The sequence below is a fragment of the Cibotium barometz genome, chromosome 5, assembly GCF_041138505.1.
Source record: "Cibotium barometz isolate CiBa-2024 chromosome 5, ASM4113850v1, whole genome shotgun sequence".
Classification (NCBI taxonomy): Eukaryota; Viridiplantae; Streptophyta; class Polypodiopsida; order Cyatheales; family Cibotiaceae; genus Cibotium; species Cibotium barometz.
The window spans coordinates 24094598-24118326 of NC_141050.1; the positions used below are offsets into that span (position 1 = coordinate 24094598).

General features: G+C 40.3%; 1 protein-coding gene across 1 annotated transcript; it reads right to left on the bottom strand.

Annotated features, from left to right (window-relative positions):
* Positions 1-6759: 6759 nt before the first annotated feature.
* On the bottom strand, positions 6760-7708 carry LOC147638244 (uncharacterized). The gene is made up of 2 exons (XM_086795255.1): positions 7189-7708; positions 6760-6976 (listed from the first exon to the last, which is right to left on the bottom strand). The coding sequence occupies exons 1-2, from the start codon at positions 7593-7595 to the stop codon at positions 6970-6972; spliced, it is 414 nt and encodes a 137-aa protein (XP_086651381.1). The 5' UTR covers positions 7596-7708; the 3' UTR covers positions 6760-6969.
* Positions 7709-23729: the final 16021 nt, after the last annotated feature.

The window sequence follows — 23729 nt, forward strand, 5'->3', positions numbered from 1 at the left end:
CATTCACATCTACATGCATACATCCATACATACCCATCCACATTCACATCCATATTCTCACCCTATCACAACCCATATACATCTTATCCCATCACATACACTTCTTACCTCATCCCTTTGCTTGATTCTTTGCTCACCGTAGAGCCAATCAATTGGTTTAGTATGTTGAAGAAAGAGGGAAGCTACAATTTCTTACAAATTGGAGAGAATTTTAGAGAATAGTAAATATTAGCATTATTTCAGCATAGTTCTAGAATAGTAAAATTCTCCTCCCTACACATGGATTGATGCTATTGGCCCATAGGAACCTTAATTGGACCATAATCCAAAAATTTCTGAAAATCTAGACAAATTTTAGGATTTCTTATCTATGTTAATCATAGAAGAGAAGTCTTTGGGTGAAGACTCTTCCTCCCCTAAAGTAAAAACACTTTAGAACAGGAGTTTTGCACAAATTCAGGTAGAGGTGGAGATAGATGTCACAGTCAACAAGGCCAAGGGGGTGGCCGTTTTAGAAATCAAAATTATGGACACACAGGTGGAAGAGCAGCAAACACACACAAGTGGAAGAGGCCAGTCTCAAGACAAGGGAGTGGTAGAGGAAATTGTCAAAGACAACAATCAAGATCAGGTTCAAAGGATTTTTTTATTGTGGCAAACTAGGTCACTTTGCAACAGAATGTCACCAAGAAACAAAATGACATATAAAATGGTAGGTTATAGTAAAATAATTATGCATCTTCAAGTAATCAAGTTGAAGATAGATGTGAGCATTTGTTTGTTATGTAGGACATGTTGAATTCAGTGACAGTAAATGTATCCACAAATGGTGATAATGTATGGTATGTAGATTCGAGAGCCTCTAACCACATGACCTGTCATATGGTGAGTGATTTAGAGATGTTAAAAATCTAGAAAAACCAGGTTATATAGAGATAAGGAATGACACAGCTCATCCTATTACTGACATTGGAAATGTGCCATTGGCTATGCAGAATAGCAAGATGAGGTACTTGGCTAATGTACTTCATGTGCCTAACATAACAAAGAATCTGGTTTTTATTATTGAGTAGGGTTTGTAGGTACGCTTTACCCCTAAGGGCTGCTATGTTGAGGACTTCAACAAAAAATGCCATTTGGTTACAAAGGATAAAAGAGTGAGCAGAATGTTTACTTTGGATGTAAGCATGCGTGAGGTGAACGTTGCTATGTTTGCACAAGGTGCAAGTATTGTAGCTGATATAGATATTTGGCACAAACAAATTGGTCAAGTAAATGAGTAGCAATTAAAGTCTATGCAAAATTCATAAATTGTTACAGATTTACCAAAGATTAAGATGGATGAAATGCATAAAGTATGTGAAGCATGCCAGTTTTGACAACAAACAAAGGATGTATTTCCACATGACATGAATGTAAGTAAGAAAGAACTTGATGTAGTACACTCAGATGTATGGGGACTAACAAAGACGGCATAAATGGGAGGATGTCATTACTATGTTTCTTTCATTGATGATCACCATGTAAGAAAGGTGTGGGTCTATTTCATGAAAGAGAAAAGTGAAGTGTTTACTTACTTTTAAAATTTCAGAATGATGGGTGAAAAGTAAATAGGTTTGCAGGTTAAGTGCCTCAGGTCAGATGGAGGGGGAGAGTACTTCTCCAATGAGTTCAGTGTGAGAACTTAGGAAAGCATAGAATTCAGAGGCAATTCAGGTACACTTCACAGCAAAATGATATTGCTGAGAGGAAGAATAGGCACATTTAAGATATCTCTCATGCATTAATGGGGCTAAGAAGATCATGTCTTACCATTATTGGGTTGAATCAGTTATGCAACTGCATTTTACATTATGAACAGGACCTCCACAGCAGTGTATGGTGTGACTCAAGAGGAGAAGTATATTGGTAGAAGACCAAATTTTTCACACTTGAAAGTGTTTGGATACATTGCATATGTACACATTTCTAATGAGCCATCCAGTAAGTTAAATCTAAAGGCTTAAAAAATGTGTGCTCATTGGTTGCTCCCTTGAGAAAAAGGAGTATAGATGTTATAACCTTGTCACATGTGAAATGAGGGTGAGTAGGGATGTTGTCTTAATGAGATAAGAACTTGGTATGCTATTGTAAAAAGACTCGATTGGGACTGATACACAGGATCATGTGATTGTACATAATACAAATCACAGTAATCATAGTCATTGAGTGGACCAAGAGAGCCCTCTAGCAGTGGGTCTAAAGATAGACCATGGTATGCTACTGTAAAAGACTCAATTGGGACCGATACACAAGAGTAGGTGATTGTACAGAATACAAGTCATAGCAATCATAGTCATTAAGTGGACCGAGAGAGTCCGCTAGCAGTGGGTTTGAAGATAGACCATGGTATGCTGCTGTAAAAGACTCGATTATTGGGACTGATACACAGGAGCAGGTGATTGTACAAAATACATGTCACGGCAATCATAGTCATTGAGTGGACCCAGAGAGTCCTCTAGAAATGGGTCTAAATATAGACCATGGAGTGGCAAGTTGCGTTAAAAAATCAGTCGTGCTGGTTTAGCAAGTGCATCAAACAAAGGTAAAGAGAAGGTTGATTAGTCTCTTGGTATGCTTGACATTTTACACAGCATTCGTATGTTGATGTTGGCGGAGAGTCTAGTGGCTCAGAGAAAATCCTTGAGCTTGACCTTTTAACACAGCATTCGTATGCTTGATTGGTGGAGAGTCTAGTGGCTCAGAGGAGTTTAGGACTCAAGCTATCAAAACACCTACTACTGCAAGGAAGGCTAAGGCAGCCACAAGGACACCAAGGACAAATCCATGACCACGTAGGTTGAGTAGGGTCAAAAATCCTATTCAAAGATTGATGTATAATGGTTATGTAGCTCACCACTATGCATTCACGGCACACGTTGTGCAAGAGGTGGAACCTACATGTTTTGAGGACGTTGTTGGGTATGTACACTAGATGTAAACCATGGAAGAAGAAATGTTTGCATTGGATACAAATAAGACATGGAAATTGGTGCCTTTGCTTGAGGGTAAAAAGGTTATTGGTGGGTAAGTGGGTCTACAAAAATTGGCTACCAAGGTTATGCTCAAACCTACGGCATTAATTATGAGGACTCAGGAGGCATTTAGTCCCATTGCCAAGATGGAAACCATGAGAGTTGTTATTACTGTGGATTGTGTTAAAAGGTTGGGTTTTGCATCAGATGGATGTAAAGAATGTGTTCTTGCATGGTGTTACAAGAAGAAGTATATTTAGACCAGGCACCTATGTTATGTGAGGTCCACAGTGGATTATGGTCTCTTCTATGAGGCTGGAATATAGTTGCAAATGTATGAATACACTGATATGCAGATTGGGCTAGTAGCATCTTAGATAGAAGATCTACTAGGTTTATGTTTTCCTTTGGCAGTGGTGTTGTTACATGGAGTAGCAAAGAAGTAGTCCGGAAACAATTACCTCATCGAGTACAGAGGCAAAGTATAGGGGTGCTATGATGGCAGCATGTGAGGTAGCTTGGTTATGTCAACTACTTGGAGATTTGGAGTTGCATGTGGACAAGGCAGGTTGTCATCTATTTTTGTGACAAGTTAGCCAGGAACCTAGTGTTTCATGGCCGAACCAAACACATAGAGGTCAAATATCACTTCATCAAAGAGAAGGTCTTGGCAAGAGATGTTAATCTCGTGTATGTCAGCACAGAGGAATAGGTAGCTGACATTTTCACCAAGGCCTTACGAGTAGAGAATCTTCGTAAATTTCACACTATTCTTGGAGTCTTAGAGATGGAGTTGAGCTTCAAGGGAAGTGTTGAGATGTCAAGCTCAAGATAAGTTGACATTCATGGCGTGCTTGGTTGATCACTCCACCTTTACACCACTGACATGTTTGGTAGCTGATATGGCATATCTTGCGAGTGATTCTACAACTACACTACACCTACCTAATCCAACCGAGTTATGGACTACACCTACCTAATATAACCGAGTTATGGCAACCTTTATACCACTGGCATATTTGATATAGCTGACACAGCAGATCTTCGCCACCAGTGATTCTATAGCTAGACTACACCTACCTAATTCAACAAAGTTATGGCATACTTATCTTACTAGCTCACCTACTTAACATGTTCACATTATGGATATAGTACTCTAATATGTTGGTTTTAACTTATATTTTGTAGACCTCTTTTGAGAGCAATGAGTAGAAGAAGATTTTCAGCCTTCATCTATGTGTGTTTTATCCCCATTGTTATGTGGGTGTGTGCTTCCAAGAGCTCAAGCTCTCTCTCCTCCCCCAATCTTTTCATTCAAGATATCCATAGGGGTCATATTATTGTTGTTCATATAGGTGTTCTTGGTCATAAGACTCATACATCTATTATTCATGGTTTTCTATCTCTTGTGCAAGCAGTGTCACCAAGTACCATTGTACTAGTGTGGTTATTGGAGGAACTAGTTAAGGTGGTAGTACTTCAGATGGATATGGCAATTGGGGCACTCTATACATACCTTGCAAATAAGGGTTTTGATAGGTAGGCAATGGATCTTGTGCCTTTTCTAGTGACACTAGCAAGGCCAATGGTTACCTTGCACATGAAGTATTTGTCATGGTGTCAGAGTCCATCCTGGTGGGTTTCCTTGGTACCAACAATGAGTTGTGTCATAGTTCCCATAGTGCTAGCAATGGGCAAAAAATTATTGTTATCTAGGCCTCAACATTGGGCACTCTATACATGTATGATTTTGGCAACGATTTGCACACCAAACCCATGTCCCTTTATGGGATTAAGCGTGGATATCCTTCTTGAGGTGTTGGCTCGCGCTAGCCTTGAGGTTGCCACCATTAGGACTGGCCCTGTAAAAACCGTTGGCCTAAATAGTTTAGGAGATTCTCTGCCAACTCACCTATGCTCATGTCCTTGACTAGGGTCTAGTTGGTGCTAGTTTAGCACCCTTGGGCAATGAGGCTTTGGATGATGGATCCCCTATCTCTTGGTTCAGGTGGATGACTTGTACACCCCTTGTCTTACAAAAATGCTCTCATAGATCCTTTTGTGTTAAGGAAATCCGAAACACTGGCTCTTTATCATAGGTCAACAGCCAAGGTTGGCCCCACCCCACTTTCTCTCCCTTGTAGCTTCTTTCTCTTCACAATGGACAAGCCAACCTCTCCCTAACACAATGTGTTGTTACCAAAGGTAGGTAAAGGGACATTTTGTGAGCATTTTGATAAGTTTAGGAGTGGCAAGGATAAAGAAGGCATACATAGAGAGTAAATGATAAGAGAGGAGTGTTAATTTCTACTAGCCAACACAATAAATCTGCAAAAACTATTAAATCATGCATGGAGAGGACTGGCATGTGCCATGTAGGCTAACAACCCAAAATATAACATAAGGCAAGCAAAAGGTGAAGGGTGTACCAACAAGTGTTCAATAACCTAGCATAATGTTGGAGGTTCAAACCCCAATGGCCACTTGTGACATGATACCTTGTAAATGAAATATATATGCTAGTGTGTGTTCATGTTTCAAAGTGCACTTGCCCTTCATTTTTATTTTTTAAGTTGAAGAGGTTGATTTTTAGGTAAATGTTTTTAAGTGCAAAAGGCAAAAGTGCAAGTGGTTGTACTTATTTGTCTATAATAATCAAGTAGAAAATGTGTTAAAATGGTAATTGCTAAGGAGTTCAGCATGAGAAAAAAATGTTAGGAAGACTTGAGAATCCTCATCCAATCATAAGATGTATTCTTTTTTTGCCTCCTAAGTTATAACCCAATGGTAGCTCTCGCACCTTCCAACAAGGAGGCTTCCAATAGGAGGTGTCAAGTTCAAATCTACCTACTCCTAGGGATGGAAGTGATGGCATGTAGTTTTTTTAAAAAAAAGACTAGTTGTTTGATCATTCCAAACATATCAAGTAGGGATGTACTTTGTCAAACTTTCTATGTGCCAAAGTGTGATCATTTGAACCAAGCAAGCTTTAGCACAAGTAGTAATGGTCTATCGATTAGCTATAACACAATGGGAATTAAAGGTTACCATACTAGGGAAGAAATTAAGTTTTTAAAAAAAGGATATTTATTTTAATGCTTTTAAGTCAAAAGATGTTTGCGTCTAGACTCGGTGCTTAATATCTGAAAAAACTGAGTACACTTTATAGTATTAATCATTGAGAATCTACTTTTAAGAGAGCAAAAATTATTACTTAATAACTTAAAATTTTGAGTACACTTTATAGTATTAATCATTGAGAATTTACTCTTTTAAGAGCAATGAATAATTTTTGTTGTATGCATCGAGTAGGAGCAAGTGGCATGTTTTTTCTCGATACGAAACAAAAACGCTTCTAAACAAAAGAAGTGGTGGATCCAGAAATCTACTTATGAAATCTACTTGACTGAAGAAAACATTCTCATAATAAAAAATGGCAAGATTTGTAAATCCGTATAGTTGTTCAATTTTCTTAAGTGGGTTGGATCCAATGTTTTCATAATTTAGTATTTGTCAGGATATTAATCATGTAAGGATTAGAGTGATGAAAATAGTGATCACGTGAGGATTGGGAAACACATGCTTGCTCACAATCTTTTTATTAGATGGGCAAATATCGTTGACTTTATGTGGTCTTGCACTTGCCATTAAGTCTCTTGATGAAGCTCCTCTGTATGCACCTTTCTATGCATAAAATAAAAATTGAAGAAACCTCTACTTGTACACACTATGATATTATACAGGCTTTTTACTTGATCCAGTAAAGCCTTAACCTTGACCCATAAATAGGAATTATAAAAAAGTAAAATCCACCACTAATCTAGTCCTATGGCTGCAAATTAAAGCCTTAACCTTGACTCATAAATAGGAATTTACAAAAAAGTAAAATCCACCACTAATCTAGTCCTATGGCTGCAAATACAGTACAATTGAACTCCAAGGAAAGCCTGCTCTTCTATAACCTACACAAGATACACACAAGATGGCTGCTGAAGTAAAACATGCATAGCTTGAGAGGTTAATTCAAGTTAAACCATGCAATCAACAATGAGTTTAATTGCACATCGTACCCATGGTATGATTGAAGAGAGCATAATAAGATGACACTTCCCAAGAATTAACCCTAAAGTCGGCTCTTCCTAAGAACTTGAATCCTCACATATAGAAGCTTTACCTCAATTTACTGTGGTGAGGCGGACCAGGAGACCTAGGGGGGAAGTCCTGCACAGGGTTTCCATGTTCATCATACAAGATAAGCCCAGAGAAGTCTGGGGGCTCGCATCTCTCGCCCATGAGTATGGTGCGCTGCCACACAGGAGAATTTACACCAACAGAGAAAGAAGAATCTATCGCCATCACGTCATCGTTCACTGAAGCATGCTTCGTCTTCGTCATGGATATAAGCCTCTTGCTGCTCAAATTGATCCATCGTTTCGGCACTTTGAAGCTTCCATGGCGACTGCTGCTGCTGCCGCCACCGCCCTGCGAGGAGCTCGGGGTTTCTTCGCCACCATCGCTGGACTCTCTGCTCTGCACGCGATTGTCTCTCGGCGCAAATCTCACCACGCAAACGTTGCCCATGTACAAGCAAAGAAGGGAAATCGTGATGGCACAGAGAAACCCTACCGCTAACAGGATTCTTCCTGTTCTGCGTGCTCAGAGAGATGGGGGGAAAAAAACTTATGGCGAGCTATTCAACGCCGTCCTATATATAAAAAGTCTAAGGGCCCTTTCCTCCTATTATATATAAAAAGTCTTAAGGGCCACCGCTGACTAGTCATCAAATCCAGAAATTACACGTTAAGAACATTTTTTCTAATTATTTATTTATGGGACCCTTCAACACAGAAATTTTGACCCTTCACCCCCCCCCCCCTTTTGACCCCATTTATAGAACTTGATATTTATGGCTTTCCATCATGCCTCAGTGCTCACTAAGGTTTTCGAGCAAACATTTTGAATCTGTGATGTATCTTGAAGGTTCTGAGTGTGGTAGCTTTTTCTCAGTAAACCTTTTTTTTCTTTAGTAAACTTTTCTCTCTTGCTTTTAGTAGCAGGCAGTATGTGGTGCTTTTTTCTAAGTGCTTTTAGTAGGTAGTACATGGAGTTTTTTTTGCTTTCAGTAGAATTTTGACAGATAGTAAAAGCAACAAAAAAAAACTCCATGTCTTGAAGAAAATTTTCTCTGTCCTTTTAGTAGGTAGTACATGGAGTTTTTTTTTTCTGCTTTTCTCCATGTACAACAAAATGGAAGATTATGGGACCCTTCAAGACAAAGAAAATTTTGACTCTTGGCACCCCCAAAAAGAAAGGCCTTTTGACCCCATTTATAGAACTTGATATTTATGGCTTTCCATCAGGCCTCAGTGTTGACTAAGGTTTTCAAGCTTTTTTCCAAAATATGTGGCATATTTGGAAGGTTTTGAGTAGTGGATTTTTTTTCTTTAGCAAACACTTTGAATATGTGATGTATCTGGAAGGTTCTGTGTGGTAGCTTTTTCTTAGTAATCTTTTTTTTTTTTGCTTTGAGTAGGTAGTAAGTGGCATTTTTTTCTAAGTGGTTTTAGTAGGTAGTACATGGAGTTTTTTTGCTTTTAGTAGGTAGTATGTGGTGTTTTTTTTTTTGCATCATCCCCCTCTCTCTCTTTCTAGATCACATTCTCTTTGTGCTCCCTTCTTCCGCACACACATGTTCTAAAATAAATCTCTCTCTCTCTCTCTCTCTCTCTCTCTCTCTCTCTCTCTCTCTCTCTCTCTCTCTCTCTCTCATCATACTCACCATTGGCATCGAGAGTCATAGCATGATAATCTCTATTAGCATGTGTCAGGGCAAGATGGTGTGGCAACAAAAGAAGAGAGGACTATGTCCCACCTCTCTCTCTCTCTCTCTCTCTCTCTCTCTCTCTCTCTCTCTCTCTCTCTCTCTCTCTCTCTCTCTCTACTCTCTCTCTCTACTCTCTCTCTCTCTACTCTCTCTCTCTCTCTATATATAGTGTTTGCTTCTTTGTGCAAGGATGCACGTTTAAATCTCGCTCGTGCTACACCATAGTCATAAAAAACGTTTTGTCATTTTTGTCACTTTGACTTGTTTTGTTTGGTCTCTATGGACGAAATGGAAGGTTTAGAAGTGTCACACTTGTCAAATAAAATTGGGGAAAAGTGAGAAATTAAGAAACGATTGAGGTTGAAAGTATGAAATTGAGATTTATAAATTGTAAGAAAGTGAAAAATTGAAGAAACTTTAACAATTGGGTGTGAAATAATGTGCAATTGAGGCTAAAGTATGAAACGTGGATTTATAAATGGAAAGAAAGTGAGAACTTGAAGAGCTAGTGGAACACTTCCAGGAAATTTATAGAGAGAGAGTAGAGAGAGAGAGAGTAGAGAGAGAGAGTAGAGAGAGAGAGAGAGAGAGAGAGAGAGAGAGAGAGAGAGAGAGAGAAATCCATCTCTTTGTGAGCAAGTATCTCTAAAGAAAAACGAAACAATCCCCACATGGCTTTCATATTTCTTCATTTCTAATAGCGTGCTCAATTGATGTAAAGGTAGTCAGATTGAGAACCCTAGAATTGTACTTTGTAAGCTATGAGCTCCTTGAGAACTAGGTTATGATGTATTTGGAGACGATTTCTAAGAGAGCAATTTGCAATGACATTAAAGCTCTAAAACTTCAAGATGGTATCAAAGCACCCAAGGCTAGCCATAGTAAGTGATTTCACGATGGTATCAGAGTATCGTAGGACCTAGAATTTTAAGATGGTATTAGAGCATAGCCATAGCGAGTGATTAATGCCTAGGTTTGCTTGATTAAGGCTCTCCTTTGTATGGTGAGGACTATGTAAAAGGGGATGGGTAGATGGAGAGATATAAATGAGTCACATGGATTGTGGTAGGTGGCACATGGAGAGGTGTCTGTTGACTACATTTATGGCACACTAGGGTGCATGTACCTTGTGAGTTGTGAGCTCCATGAGAGCTATATTATGATGTATTTGCAGCTCATTTGTAAGAGAGCAATATGCACTAACATTATAGCTTATGCTTTGTGTTTACCTCTCTGCTAATTAAGTATTTTTCTTGTAAATATTTTTTCATTATTCTCGATTGTTAAGTTTAGCACTTGCTATGAGCCACCTTATAACCTAATTTCACGATCAAATATGAAAGAGTATCTTTATGTATATTATCCATGGATATTGACTTCAAAGTTGCATCCTCGACCAAAGTTCACTAATAATAATGCTAGTGACATATAATTTTATAACTAAAGAACTTGTATATCAAGTGTGCTTCATGCAAAGTCCATGTGGATAAATCTTGAGGCACGAGCTTTAAATTCTATTATAAGTGCCATGAGTTATTTCAATATAAAAATCTTATCCTCGATGTCAATTGTGTTTTTTTAATCTTTTAGCCCTTCCTTGCTCTATAATTAAATAGAATTGCATATTTGTAATAATAAGGGCTTTCTAAGTGAGTATCTCATGGGGTGTCATGCCTTCTTTAAAATTTTGTAAGATGCTTGGTTTAAAAGATAGCTGATCAAATGCACTTTTATATCTTGAAGAACAAGATACAAATTGGAGTGGGCTACAGAACAAAGGATGGGAGTTTTTCAAAGGCCAATGGTGATGCTCTAATGTTTAATCACCCTCAATTAAGCTTGCATTCTTAGTTGTCTTTTTCTTCTACAATTATCTATTTCTTACTTAATAAAGTAAATTCTAAGTATAAATAGTTAAAATTGGATCAAACAAAAAATTTCCAAGACCAAGCACATACATATGATGGAGAAGATACTTGGTGATGCAAAAAGATGGAAGAAAGTGCTCAAATTGGTGGACAATGTCTTGAATTATTTTCCTAAAACTTGCCTTAACTAATTTATTAAATGCTCTTTCACATTTTCAATCCACTAGTGGTGCAAAAATTTGTGAAATACTCAATTGAGTAGTTGGTATTAAAATTGTGAAACATTCTTCTTAAGGTGGTTGTGGTGATTTGGCTTCTATATCCCTCATAATATGTAAAAGTACACTTTAAAAAACCCCTTCCCTTTACCACACGACCACCACAAGCCTCCCCCCTTATGTTTGCTTTTTGTATTTCCATGTGTTCCTCCCCATGGATTGTAATGCTACTAGGAGGAATATGGTTGTGTGTGTGTGTGTGTGTGTGCGTGTGTGTGTGTGTGTGGAAGGAGGGTGTAGGAGGGGTTGTGTAATGCTACTAGGAGGAGGAATATGGTTGTGTGTGTGTGTGTGTGTGTGTGTGTGTGTGTGTGTGTGTGTGTGTGTGTGTGTGTGTGTGTGTTGGGGTGTTTTTCTTTGGTTGCTTTATATTTCCATGTGTTCCTCCCCATGGATTGTAATGCTAATAGGAGGAGGAATATGATTGTGTGTGTGTTGGGGGGGGGGGGTTGTTGTTGTTGTTGTTGTTGTTGTTGTTGTTGTTGTTGTGTGTGAGTGTGTGTGTGGTGGGGTGTTTTCCTTTGTTTGCTTTATATTTTCCATGTGTTCCTCCCCATGGATTGTAATGCTACTGGAAGGAGGAATTTGGTGGGGGGGTGTATAAATAAATAAATGAATATATGTGCCTTCATAGTTATGGGATAAGAGGATGGAAGTGTAGAAATAAATAAATGAATAGGTGTACCTTTATAGTTATGGAATAAGAGGATGGAAGTAAAGGTCAAAACGCCATAGTCCATGGCTTACGATATGACTTACTCCTTGTGGTCCCCAAAAAAAAAAAAGTAGGGACATAAGAGAAACATGGTGCGACTGGTGCCATGTGAAAAAGTTGACAATGTGACTCTATTTGAGAGAAGACTCTCAAAAGAGTTCTCAAACAGTTCACGCCTTGTGTGCTTTTCTACTTTTCCTTTCAACACGGCAAATGCAAAAGGATCCCACAACTCCACAAAACGATAAGCTAAAAACAAAGGTCATACATAATCCTACACAAGGTATTATTGGTTCATCTCATTGCCCTACCCCCTCTCTCCACTAAAAAAAAACCAAATTTTGGTAATAATCACTCATTTGTAGGACTTTTTTATCACACAATTACATCATGTGATCCCATTGCCCTTCCCACTATTAAACCAAGTTGTGGTGATTACTCATTCATGGGGCTTAATCACCCAATTACAACGTGATTGAACTTTTCCACCACTACCCATTATCAATGCAAAAACATGCTTAGCCTTTGAAAAGTAAAACCATCTCATCTCACTTAATTAATGAAATGCAAATTGCTTAACTTCATCACCTTATTATTTATCCTTTATGTCAAGCTCTACCATGCAAAAGTCTTATTATTGTTATTTTTTAAGATTCCATCATTCAAATCCAAAGGAACATGAATGCACCCAAGTGTCCATGCTTGCATGATAAGGCTTCACACTACCATCCTTGTCAATGTAACAAGATCTTACCATTATTAGATTATATTACTTTTACTTTGATCTTATGCTTTCTAGATGTCAACTTTAAAGCCATTTGTGAATCTTAATTACTATTTGATGTGGGTAGATAACATGATATGAAATTCCATAATTCCACTTAGATGGCACATTAAGGAATTTAAAATTTTGTTACATTTTTGAAGGTAGATTGATTGTATGATATACATTTCATTAGTCTCACCTGGATGGCCTTATGCCTTATATAAATTTGTTTGCATTCTTGTAGTTGGTGGTAGGTTATCAGCTATTGTTTTCAATGCACAGCAGTGATACCCATTGCTCTAAAAAATGGTTTTTCCCAACCAATCAAAATAAAGGTAATGCTTGGATTTAGGTCTAAAAGTCGAAGAAATGCTAGGATTTTAACTAGAATGTATTTTAATTGTCCCTTGTAAATAAAGGCCACCATTCCATAATTTCAACCTTAAAAATACATTAAAATCTGGGTTTTTGAACACCGATTTACGTCAAAAGTTGTATTAGCTTATTTATCATTTATATTGTCTTTGTACTTGAAAAGTGAATGAGTCCCCACAACATATCAATCTTTTTTAAGGTGGCTATCCATGATTGTTTACATTATAAAGATCAAGCTTGTAAGATTAAGAAAGATCAAGGCATTCTATCATTATACTTAGGTTTAAAGTCATATGGTCAACAAGCATATTCCAAAAGTTAAGCCCCTATTTTTCTTTGTTAATCCCTTTACTTTTTATCATACTATGGAAGGCTTTTACATTTCAACTATAAGATCTTGCTTCTTCTCAAATTATGGGAAAGTTGCACACTCAAAACACAGCCAAAGAATGTCTCAAAATGAAGACAAATAACAGGGCTTACTCTCTCTCTCTCTCTCTCTTTCTCTCTCTCTCTCTCTCTCTCTACGCTTTTCTTGAGAAGCTTGGAAATCAACCAGCCTAAGCTATAAGCTGTGGAAGAGCCTGTGATCACCAAAAATAACTAACCTATGTCTCACCCCCCACAAATGGCATGGGAGTTCCTTCCTGTATTTCCTTGTGAATGGGATGCCTGCCTTGGGTAAATTGGCAATGGATTCACCCAATTAGCTGCTGTGACCCTTCCTGCAGCTATAGCTAGCCCGCCGGGTCTCCCAAGCAAGAAGAGTACCATAATCTGCAGTACAAGTCTTTTACTTTCATCCATCAGAGGCTTCAGCTGCCTCTGCAACCAAAAAGACAAGCCAACATCTGATCTCCAAGTCAACCCTTTGTTTCTCCTCCCCCTCCCGCTGGTTTGTTGATCCATCATTAGTTGCAGCAGCAGCAATTGCTGCATTATATGCTTTTACTCCTTTAATTGTCTGCAAGTATCATACACCACTTTGCCTCCGCAGCTTTCGAGTAAGGATCCTATGAAGCAGAAAATAGCTAGTCCATACACACTACATTCTAGGGCTTACTAGGTGGGTAGGAGAACATGTGAACATGTTCAAAGAACTCATGAGCTCTGGTCTAAGAACATGGTTGGCAGTGGTCAATTCATATATACCTAGGTGAATACACGAACATGCCCAAATTCACCTTTTGGGAACGTGCATGTTATATACTCGTGGTAGTCAACCCACAAGACTATATAACTATCAACTCCATTATGCATAGTATGGACTAGATATTACGACATCCCCACTAACGTCATCAGTGCCCAATAATGGGTGTAGAACTCTGTATCAAGATATGCTCTCACACACACTCCACACACAAACACACACACACACACACATAAGAGCACATATTCACACAAAGGCCTTCGTATTGAGTTTCTATCAAACCTCCAGAGATGCAGAGTAGACTCAGCCATAATGAAGCCTAGCACTAAGGGAAGTAGCAAATAGAAAGAATTAGTATAGCAAATAAGTAGTTGATAGGGCAAATGCACCGCTATTTTACATTAGAAAAAGGCCAAAATGTTGATACTTACCACCTGATCACATGCCACATAACCATGTCAGCAGATAGTTTCACACACACGGTTCACGAGCGGGCGTCCCCTTACTCGAAACTACACATTCGTTAAGCAAGCATGAAAACAACATACAATTTGAATTGCAAGTACATAAAGATGCTATGCAATGCAGCATTGGTATGGACAATCCCTATTCATGAGACTATACCAAAATAGACATGCTCCAAGCAAGTACACGAGGTACTACACCTAATGGAACACCAATCCATCAAGCATTTCCGAGCATGTACACAAAGTCACAAGTCTCAACGGAAAGCCAATTCCACTGTATCACATGAGTGGTATCAATCCCCGGCATATACAACTGCCATGGACACCAATCCAATGTACATACACGATGAGAAAGCACGGGTGGACCAACAGTTGTCTGCCTGCAACTAAAAAGCATCCAAATATGTCTGAAGCAAATGTGGGCAATCTCTGATGAACTCTTCATCTACCCATTTAGCATCAATGGAAAGATGGTTCTTAAACTTCACAAGGTAACTACTAACGCCGCCTGACAACTTTGCCTGGAGCAAGCTTGTGTTCCTTGTGATACACAATCTGCTCTGGTTGCAAGATCTCCTTAAGCTCATCCACTTCTAGTGGATCCTCAATAATAGTTTCACTGAGCTCCGGCCCTACATACTTGGTGAAGGAGACTCACATGAAAAGCATTGTGTGTGTATGTGCCAATGACTAGGCAATGCCAATCTGAAAGCCACTCCATTAATCTTCTCGATCACTTGAAAAGGCCCATAGTACCTAGTTGCAAGCTTAGGATATGCACCCTCTTTGCCATGCCTGTTTGCCGGTTTTGCTTTCTCAAATTTCAACAATACCTAATAACATCCAATTGCCTTCTATGCTTGTTCTTGGCAGCCTTTTTATACTTGTCTTCTGACCTTGCACCTGAGCAAAAGTAATATCCAAGTCTCTTACATACTCATCACTGCAAATATCTCATCCTTTGTGCGAAGGATGGGTGGAAAAACCACCTTACCATAAACAATCAAAAACGAGGCCTTTCCCGTAGATGCATGCACCGTGTTGTTGTATGCAAATTCCACAAGTGGTAAGTACTTCTCCCAAGAAGAACTCTCATCTGCCACATAAGATTTCAAGAGATCCAACACGACTGAATTTGCAACCTCACTTTTCCCATGCGTTTAAGGGTGATAAGTTGATCAGAAGTCTAATTTGGTGCCCATGTTATCAAATAAGGCCTACCAAAAGAGACTTGTAGTCCTAGGAACTCTATCCCCCACAATGGACTTCAGCATTACATGATGCTTGAACACTTGTGGTGCAAAATATATTTTAACCATATGCTCAGCTTTGATGGTCTTTTTGACCGGCAAGAAGTGAGCTTGCTTGCTTGCTTGCTTGCTAAACCTATCCAAAATTGTCCAAATAGCATCATTACCCTGTTGGGTCCGTGGTGGCAAGTCCATAATGAAATCCATTGTAATACTTTCCCATGGCTGCGTGGAAATAAGCAATGGCTGAAGCAACCCTGGTGCCTATTGCCTATCAAATTTCATCTTTTGACAGGGGATACATGTGCCTCTATGTCCTTCCACATACCTGGCCAAAAGAAATACCGCTCCATCATGTGCGTAGTAGGTATTATGCCTCTATGACCAGCATATGAAGGAGCATGGCACTCGTCCAAAACCTTTTGCCTCAAGTCACACACCATACATAGGAAATTATCTTTCATGAGATAACCCTCTTTGACCACATATGAGGCATGTGCATGACCAGCCATCAACTTTCATGCACCGATGTCAATTCGGGCCAATTCCGAATTACATCAATCTTTGCGGAATCCATCCGCACTCCATCTTTGGACACAATCTGCCCAAGATAATGCATCTTTGACAAAAAGAACTCACTCTTCTTTGCATTTATGAAAAGGTTATGCTTATGGAGGTCTTCAAAAACAATAGCCAAATGAGCTCTATGATCTTCTTCAGTCTTCGAGAAGACTAGGATGTCGTCAAACAAGACACCTGTAAATTTCTTGTACCCACGGAATATGCGATCCATCATTCTATTGAATGTAGCCAGGACATTCATAAGACCAAAAGGCATAACAAGATACTCATAAAGCCCAAATGCTGTCCTAAAAGCAGTTTTGTGTACATCCTCTGGCACCACACGCACTTAATGATACCCACTCTTGAGATCAATTCAGCTAAAGCATGCCGATCCATCCTTCTTTTGAACCAAGAGAATGGGTGAACAATATCGGGAAGAGCTTGGCTGAACCAAACCCTTCTCAAGAAGCTCATTCACCTGCTTCATGATCTCCTCTTTTTGGGATGCACTTACACGATAGGCTGATCTATTAGGTCGTGAGCTACTTGGCACAAGATCAATGCGATGATCTTCCGGTCGTATGGGTGGCAACTCATTTGGTAACTCATCAACAAAACAATCATTGTATTCTTGCAGAAATTTCAGCCTATCATTACTAAGAGTGTTTACTGCTGGCACATTATTTTCCACAATATGATCTCGTACAAAAATCAAGCACGCAAAAACACTCTTTTTCATTACTTTCTTAATTTGTACATGAGATACAAGGGGAATGGTATCACCCTCTTCACTAGCATCAATTACATGCTCTCGACCTTTATGCATGAAGGTGATCCTATTGGTCTTGTAAGCCCTGCAGGGGTCAATGCGTGTGTGCCAAGGCTTTCCAAGAAATACATCACAGCCATTCAAAGGCACTACAAGAAAATCCTCATGATCCACATAGCCTTGAATATATATGTGTGTGAACTTGCCAATAATAGGCATAACCTGCACTTCTCTACCAACAAATGCAGCCCCTGCTTCAATTTGAGGACCCATGCCCTCCACTTCAATACCCAAAGGTTTCAATTAGAAGATGTCTCCATTTCAATTAGAAGATGTCTCCATTTCAATCATGGCCTCCACCAATGGGCAACAGTGCCTTTCATGAACATGCTTACATGCCGGATCATGGATTTCTGAGTGAAATCCTCATCATTGAAAGCAATATCAAGCTGGGAAATAAAAGCAAGTGCCTTTGATGCATCATATTTCCCATGATATGCGTCAAACTTCACAAATTTGTCCCCGGCTTTGAAGTCACGAGACTTTGGTGCATGAACCTGCATCTCAACATGTTTTTCTCCATGTTTGTCCATTGGGATAGCCCCTATGACTGGCATCATTTTAGGAAGAAAAGGTGATGCATTAGGCATAGATACATGTACCCTATAAGCATGAGGCATGGCTGGCCCCTCAGCATGCATTGGTGCATTTTCACCCATAGCTTCTCCCTCACAAGCACACTTGAAGGCATGAGTGGCATGAGAGATACGCGGAATGCCTGCACCAACAGAAAACTGCATCCCATGTTGCACGTCTTGTGCATACACATTTTCAATCGGCAATGGCATTTGACATACATTTTGACCACTGCCATAAACATTGCATCCTTCATGGGCTATATAAGGTACTCATGCATGGCGTGAAGTCGCCAAGACGGTTCCTCTCCCATAGCATGGAGATTCATCCTCTTAGACATAACTTCTTGTTCGAGCACCTGTGGGGATTCCAAGACATGTGGGATGGTTGCCTTTTCTGCATAGGCATCCTCGATATACGAGCCAAGTATGCACGTGCTCCATCCCTCGGTTGCATGTGCAACTTTTGAGCAATCATTGCCATTGCATGATCCATATACAATTCACTTTCTTGGCTTTCAAACGGTCATGTGGCACGTGGCGGTAGAGCTTCAATTCTTCTTCTTGTGCATAAAGAAGAGCCTGCATACAAGTAAGCTCAACCCTTAAGACTATGGCCGCTTCTTCCTACATTTTCTCTCTGCCACCACGGGATGATTGTCCCACATATTCATGTTCTTTAGTGTGCACTGTTAGAATTTATGCATCTCAGTGTTTTGGGGTTGTACCATTTATTGGGTATTTTATATATTTTTCTCCTATTTATTTGTCATGTGCCAGTTGGCTAGCCCTAGAGGCAGTCGGCCATCTCTCACATGGACTATAAAAGGAGTTCCCCCATTATTCACTAATCTATCCATTCCCTTGCACAAGTTCAACGTTCTCTTATTGGCATATTGCCATTGTAAAGCTTTAAGCTAACATAAAAGGTGATCTTGTCCACAAGCTCTTTCTACTCTCTCTCTCGTCTTGTTTATGCTTCTATATGTGCATTCTCAATCATGATATCATTCGCTTAGGTTCAGGCTGCTCCATCTTCTGCAAATCTGCCCGCCTTCTCATCTGTGCCTTGTGTTTTCTACCCTACTTCCTCCTGGGGGCTGCAGTTCACAGTCCTAAACAGTGGCTACGTTTTCATACACTGCTACGTTTTCTGATCTAGCCAGTCTTTCCCATGCTGTCGGCCAGTTCTTGGCTACATTTTCTCCTACAGAGGCAAGCCGGCCTGGTTTCTTGGCTACATTTTCTTTTATAGAGGCAAGCATTGGAGTTTTGGTTACAAATTCTGCTCTGGCATCAAATTTGGTGAGTTATCTTGCATGTGGAGTTGCCAAAAACAAGTGGCTGTACATTTCCTTCTTCCCCCACGAGTCCTTGCCCTTCCGGTAGGAGGTTCCCGGTGGTTTCTTGGACTATTATGTTGCTGTCCAGCCTCCTTTTCTTTGAGTTCTCTTCTAGGTTTGAGAGGGGGTTGATTAGTTATGGAGCCTCGCTTCTTCATTAGAAAGCACTTGAGAGAAGTGTTTGAGAGCTGAGATTTGTTCTTTTGCTGTGGATATGGCTCCCCCTGTAGTACGAACAAGGATGACAAGTTGAATAGGACCCAACTATGCTCATTGAAAGCTTTGGATGCGAATCTGGTTCATCCCACAAGGGTTTGTGGGATATTATTCAAGGCATTGAGAGAGGAAGCCCGAGCGTCCTCAAAACTCTAGGAGGTGGACACACGACCAGGAGGATGAATTTGCTGTGGAATTACAAGACTGGGAGAATCGGGACTTGAAGAAGGCATATTCTATCCTTGTGCGAACCATCACACAGAGGAGGTCTCGGCAATGCAAACTCTCACCAGTGCTCACTAGGTATGGTCTAAATTGGAAGATCTCTTTGCTCGAGATTCGTCGATGAGGGCAATTACCTCGAAGGCGTATTATGTGCTTGTGCGAACCATCACAGAGGAGGTCTCACCATCAATGCAAACTCTCACTAGTGCTCACTAGGTATGGTCTAAATTGAAATATCTCTTTGCTCGAGATTCATCGATGAGGGCAATTACCTTGCAATGGGCAGCTCTACGGTTTGTTATTTCCTGACTGCAGTTCCATGCAGTCATTCCTCATGAAGGCCAAGGTTATCCACCATGACAGTTACTGGCTATGGGTACTGCTTTGTTGTGACTTGGCACTGCAAAGATTGAGAAATCACATCATAGTTCGGAGGAAGCTTGGTGAGGATAAGAGCAGCCAGCTGAGAAGTCCACTTAGTTGGCTTTTGATGATCCTTGCTCCCTACTTTTGGAGGAGGAATCCGTTCTCATCTCACAGGGTAAGTTGAAGGTGTCTCTCCAGTTCTGACCAGGCACTTTCCTCCATTTAGAAAAAGGTCAGAGACGCTGCTTCTGTTAAGAAAACGTGGTGCTCATGCTAGATCAAGATATGTGGACTCACAAAATACAAGAACACATCTTGTTTATTAAGTTGTTTATGAATACAACTTGGCCTTTGCTCACACAAAATGCCTTCTAGCTTTGTCTTTAAATAGGTGAGCTAGTGGACCATAAGTCCATTCACACACACACCCTTCTCCTACCCTTTTACATGACCTTAGTCTTTTAATACCCCCCTCAATACCAACTATGATAAAATTAAAATAGGTGGTATTGGACATAGGTTGCCTTTATAACATTAGGCGTACAAGGTTAGGAATATAGGTGTTGTTACATTGAGATTTAAAACAATTTCTCAGTGGAGTTAGAGGCTGATGCAAAGTTAGCCTCTGACTCTTTGTTGTTAGGACATTTAGAAGTGATATGCCCCGTTTGTTTACACTCGTTACATTTAGAAGTGATATGCCCCGTTTGTTTACACTTGTTACATTTCATCTTGTTGGGATATTTGATCCAACAATTATTTGTCAAATGACCCACCTTTTTGCAATGGACACACCTTACTTTGCTCACTTGATGTGATAAAGCTTGTTCGATATTCAATGGAGTCGATGCATTTGAAGATTCAGTTCCTCCCTTTGGCCTCTTTTCTTCATCAAGACAAGATTTAATGACTCGTTCAAGGGTGGGATTAGGAATGTTCTTCAGGGTGGTGACTAAGGTGGGGTACACCTTCTTGACTGCTTTTAACAAAACAGCCACTGCATCATCTTCAAATGAGAGATAAAGGCTCCAATGCCGTCTCCCTCACATTCACTGATGCAAGTTGAGCCATAAGGCTCTTCATCCATTCTCGCATTCACTGATGCAAGTTGAGCCATAAGGCCCTTCATCCATTCTCGCATTCACTAATGCAAGTTGAGCCATAAGGCCCTTCAATGAGAGATGAAGGCTCCAATGCCGTCTCCCTCTTTGAGCTCCAAGCTAAAAAAATTCAATTTTAAGTGAGATCTTGGAATTCTTACCACGAGCTCCATAGAGCTTGTCAAGCTCATCCCATTTCTCCTTTGCAGTCGGAAGCTGGTCCACATGGTGATAAGAGCCTCATTAAGATGAAGCATGATGATGGCTTGTGCCCTCTCATCATCTTCAATATCTTCAGCCTTAGTTCGATCAATAACCTTAGTGCCGGAGGAATGGCCAAAAACCTTTGGACATCATCTTGTACTTGACAAGAACTTGCCAAGTGTGGAAGCCCTCTCCTGAGAACTTCTTAATTTGGTGTTTTCCTTTGACATTGGGTATTGAAGGGAGATTACAAGAGAGTAATGGGTTGATTTATGAAGAAGAAAACCAAAAAATTTGTGATGTTTTGGCTTAAGTAGAAAGAGAAAGGCTTATGAGAGTGCAACAACCCTTAATCAAACTAAGGATGTTGCATAAAAAAGGAGATTAAGATGGTGAAGCTTATGGTTTAGCACTTAGGGTTTGTGCCCAACCACTAATTCTGAGGAGAGAGATTCATTAGTGTCAAGGAACACTTTCTTTGGTGATTAAGATCACCATTAGTGTTTAGCAATACTATTAGTGCTTAAGAGCACATTTTTAGCATCAAATGACACTTATATTGGTGATTAGATTCACCATTAGTGTTTAAGAACACACTTAGTGTTTAGAAACACTTTGAAATGGCTCCCCTTTGTTGGATTAGTAGCATCATTAGTGTTAATCAACACTATTAGTGTTTATGAACACTATTATCAAGCTCTTGAGCAAGCTTTCATGGAGAAAATCAGTAGGCCCACTTGGTCTTTTGCCTCCCACAGTCATTTCACGTAGCCACCATTGGGGCTGAAACTTCAGGTAGTAGGCCCTTATGTCATGGGCTTTAAAATCCCCAAGCTCACATTGCCCACAGTCGCCTACACAGGACGAATGAGCTGTACGACAGCAGCGACGCAGAAAAAGTGCACCGGCTTGCTCAGGGCGCAATGGCGAGGCAGAGAGAGGAGAAACCCAACAATTGGCAGTATGAAGATGAACGCCCATGGGTCTTCTACAACTTCTTAGTCGGACTCAAGCCAAGATATGGCCTCCACAAGCAGCTAGAACGCCTCCACTGGCTGGGGGTCCTTCTCCACAAAAAGTGAAATGTGGATAACCTAGTCTACACCAACCAAAATGTGACCTAATCTACCCAAGCTCTAGATACCATGTTAAGAAAACGTGGTGCTCATGCTAGATCAAGATATGTGGAGGAGAGAGACTCGCAAAATACAAGAACATATCTTGTTTATTAAGTTGTTTATGAATACAACTTGGCCTTTGCTCACACAAAATGCCTTCTAGCTTTGCCTTTAAATAGGTGAGCTAGTGGACCATAAGTCCATTCACACACACACCCTTCTCCTACCCTTTTACATGACCTTAGTCTTTTAATAGCTTCTCTGTGGGAAAAGAGGACATTTGTCCAAGGATTGTTTGTCCAAGAAGAAGAACAAGACTAAGGGTAAGGCTTCATCTTGGAGAAAGGGAAAAGACACAACACATGACAGTGATACAGAATCTAGTACCACTTCTAGGGCTCCCAAGGCACTTCGAGCTCAAGAGAACCCAAATGGTGTACTTCTCTAGTACATATGCAATTTTTCCCCATGTGCTTCCAGTCAGAGGAGGCTTGTGGTGGGCAGGAGAGGGGGCTGATTACAACTCCACCTATTGGTGCATGGGGACCATGATTCGGAGTTCCAAGCATTGGGCATCTGGCAGGACATGGATATCCTTTGTATAGCAGAGATTATGAACTAGATGTGTTCCGAGTTCATTGTGCAAGGCTTTGGGACATGACGTGTTCACCGTCCACTATTGGGGATTATGGGCGTGATGAGTCCAACAACTCATTATATATTCTTGGAGTTCACTGCACACGTGTGTAGGAATTCATGTGGCCACGCAAAGTTCCTTACTGTTCGTGGTGGCATTTTGTTTCAAGGGAATAGCTTGGTGGATGCTCTCTCCGAGGTGATTCCAGTATTCGCGGTGCTGTGGGGAGGGTCCATGGTTGCATCTTCATCGGCCTATCTTCTTCCGACTCTTGCACACTATGAGTTGCAGAGGAGATGTTACAATTTATGCATCTCAGTGTTTTGGGGTTGTACCATTTATTGGGTATTTTTTATATTTTTCTCCTATTTATTTGTCCTATTCCAGTCGGCCAGCCCGAGGCAGTCGGCCAACTTTCACATGGACTATACGAGAGTGTATAGCACCTAGAAACACTCTTGGAAGCATTGGAAAACACCCTAGCAAGCTTGGATATGGAGTTGGGAAGGAGAAAGTGCAAAAAATACAGCCAAAGAGACCTCATGAAGGAGGTGCCTACTTCTAGAGAGAGAGGGAAGAGTGAGGTGGTGAGTTGTCCACTCTAGGTGGCAAGTAGGTGCTTTGTGGTTCAAGCTAGAATGGACACATGGCTGGTTACTCCCTTTGTACAAAGCGGATAAGGTTTGGGCGATGGGCATTGGGTTTTGTCCACCCCAGGACATAAGTGTGAACACCGGGCTGGTCATAATTTATAAGTGAGTTTTGGTCACCCAAAACTTAATGAAGTGTGTACACACTCACATATAAATTAGTGCAAATTCTTAAGGCTAGGTTTATGACCAATA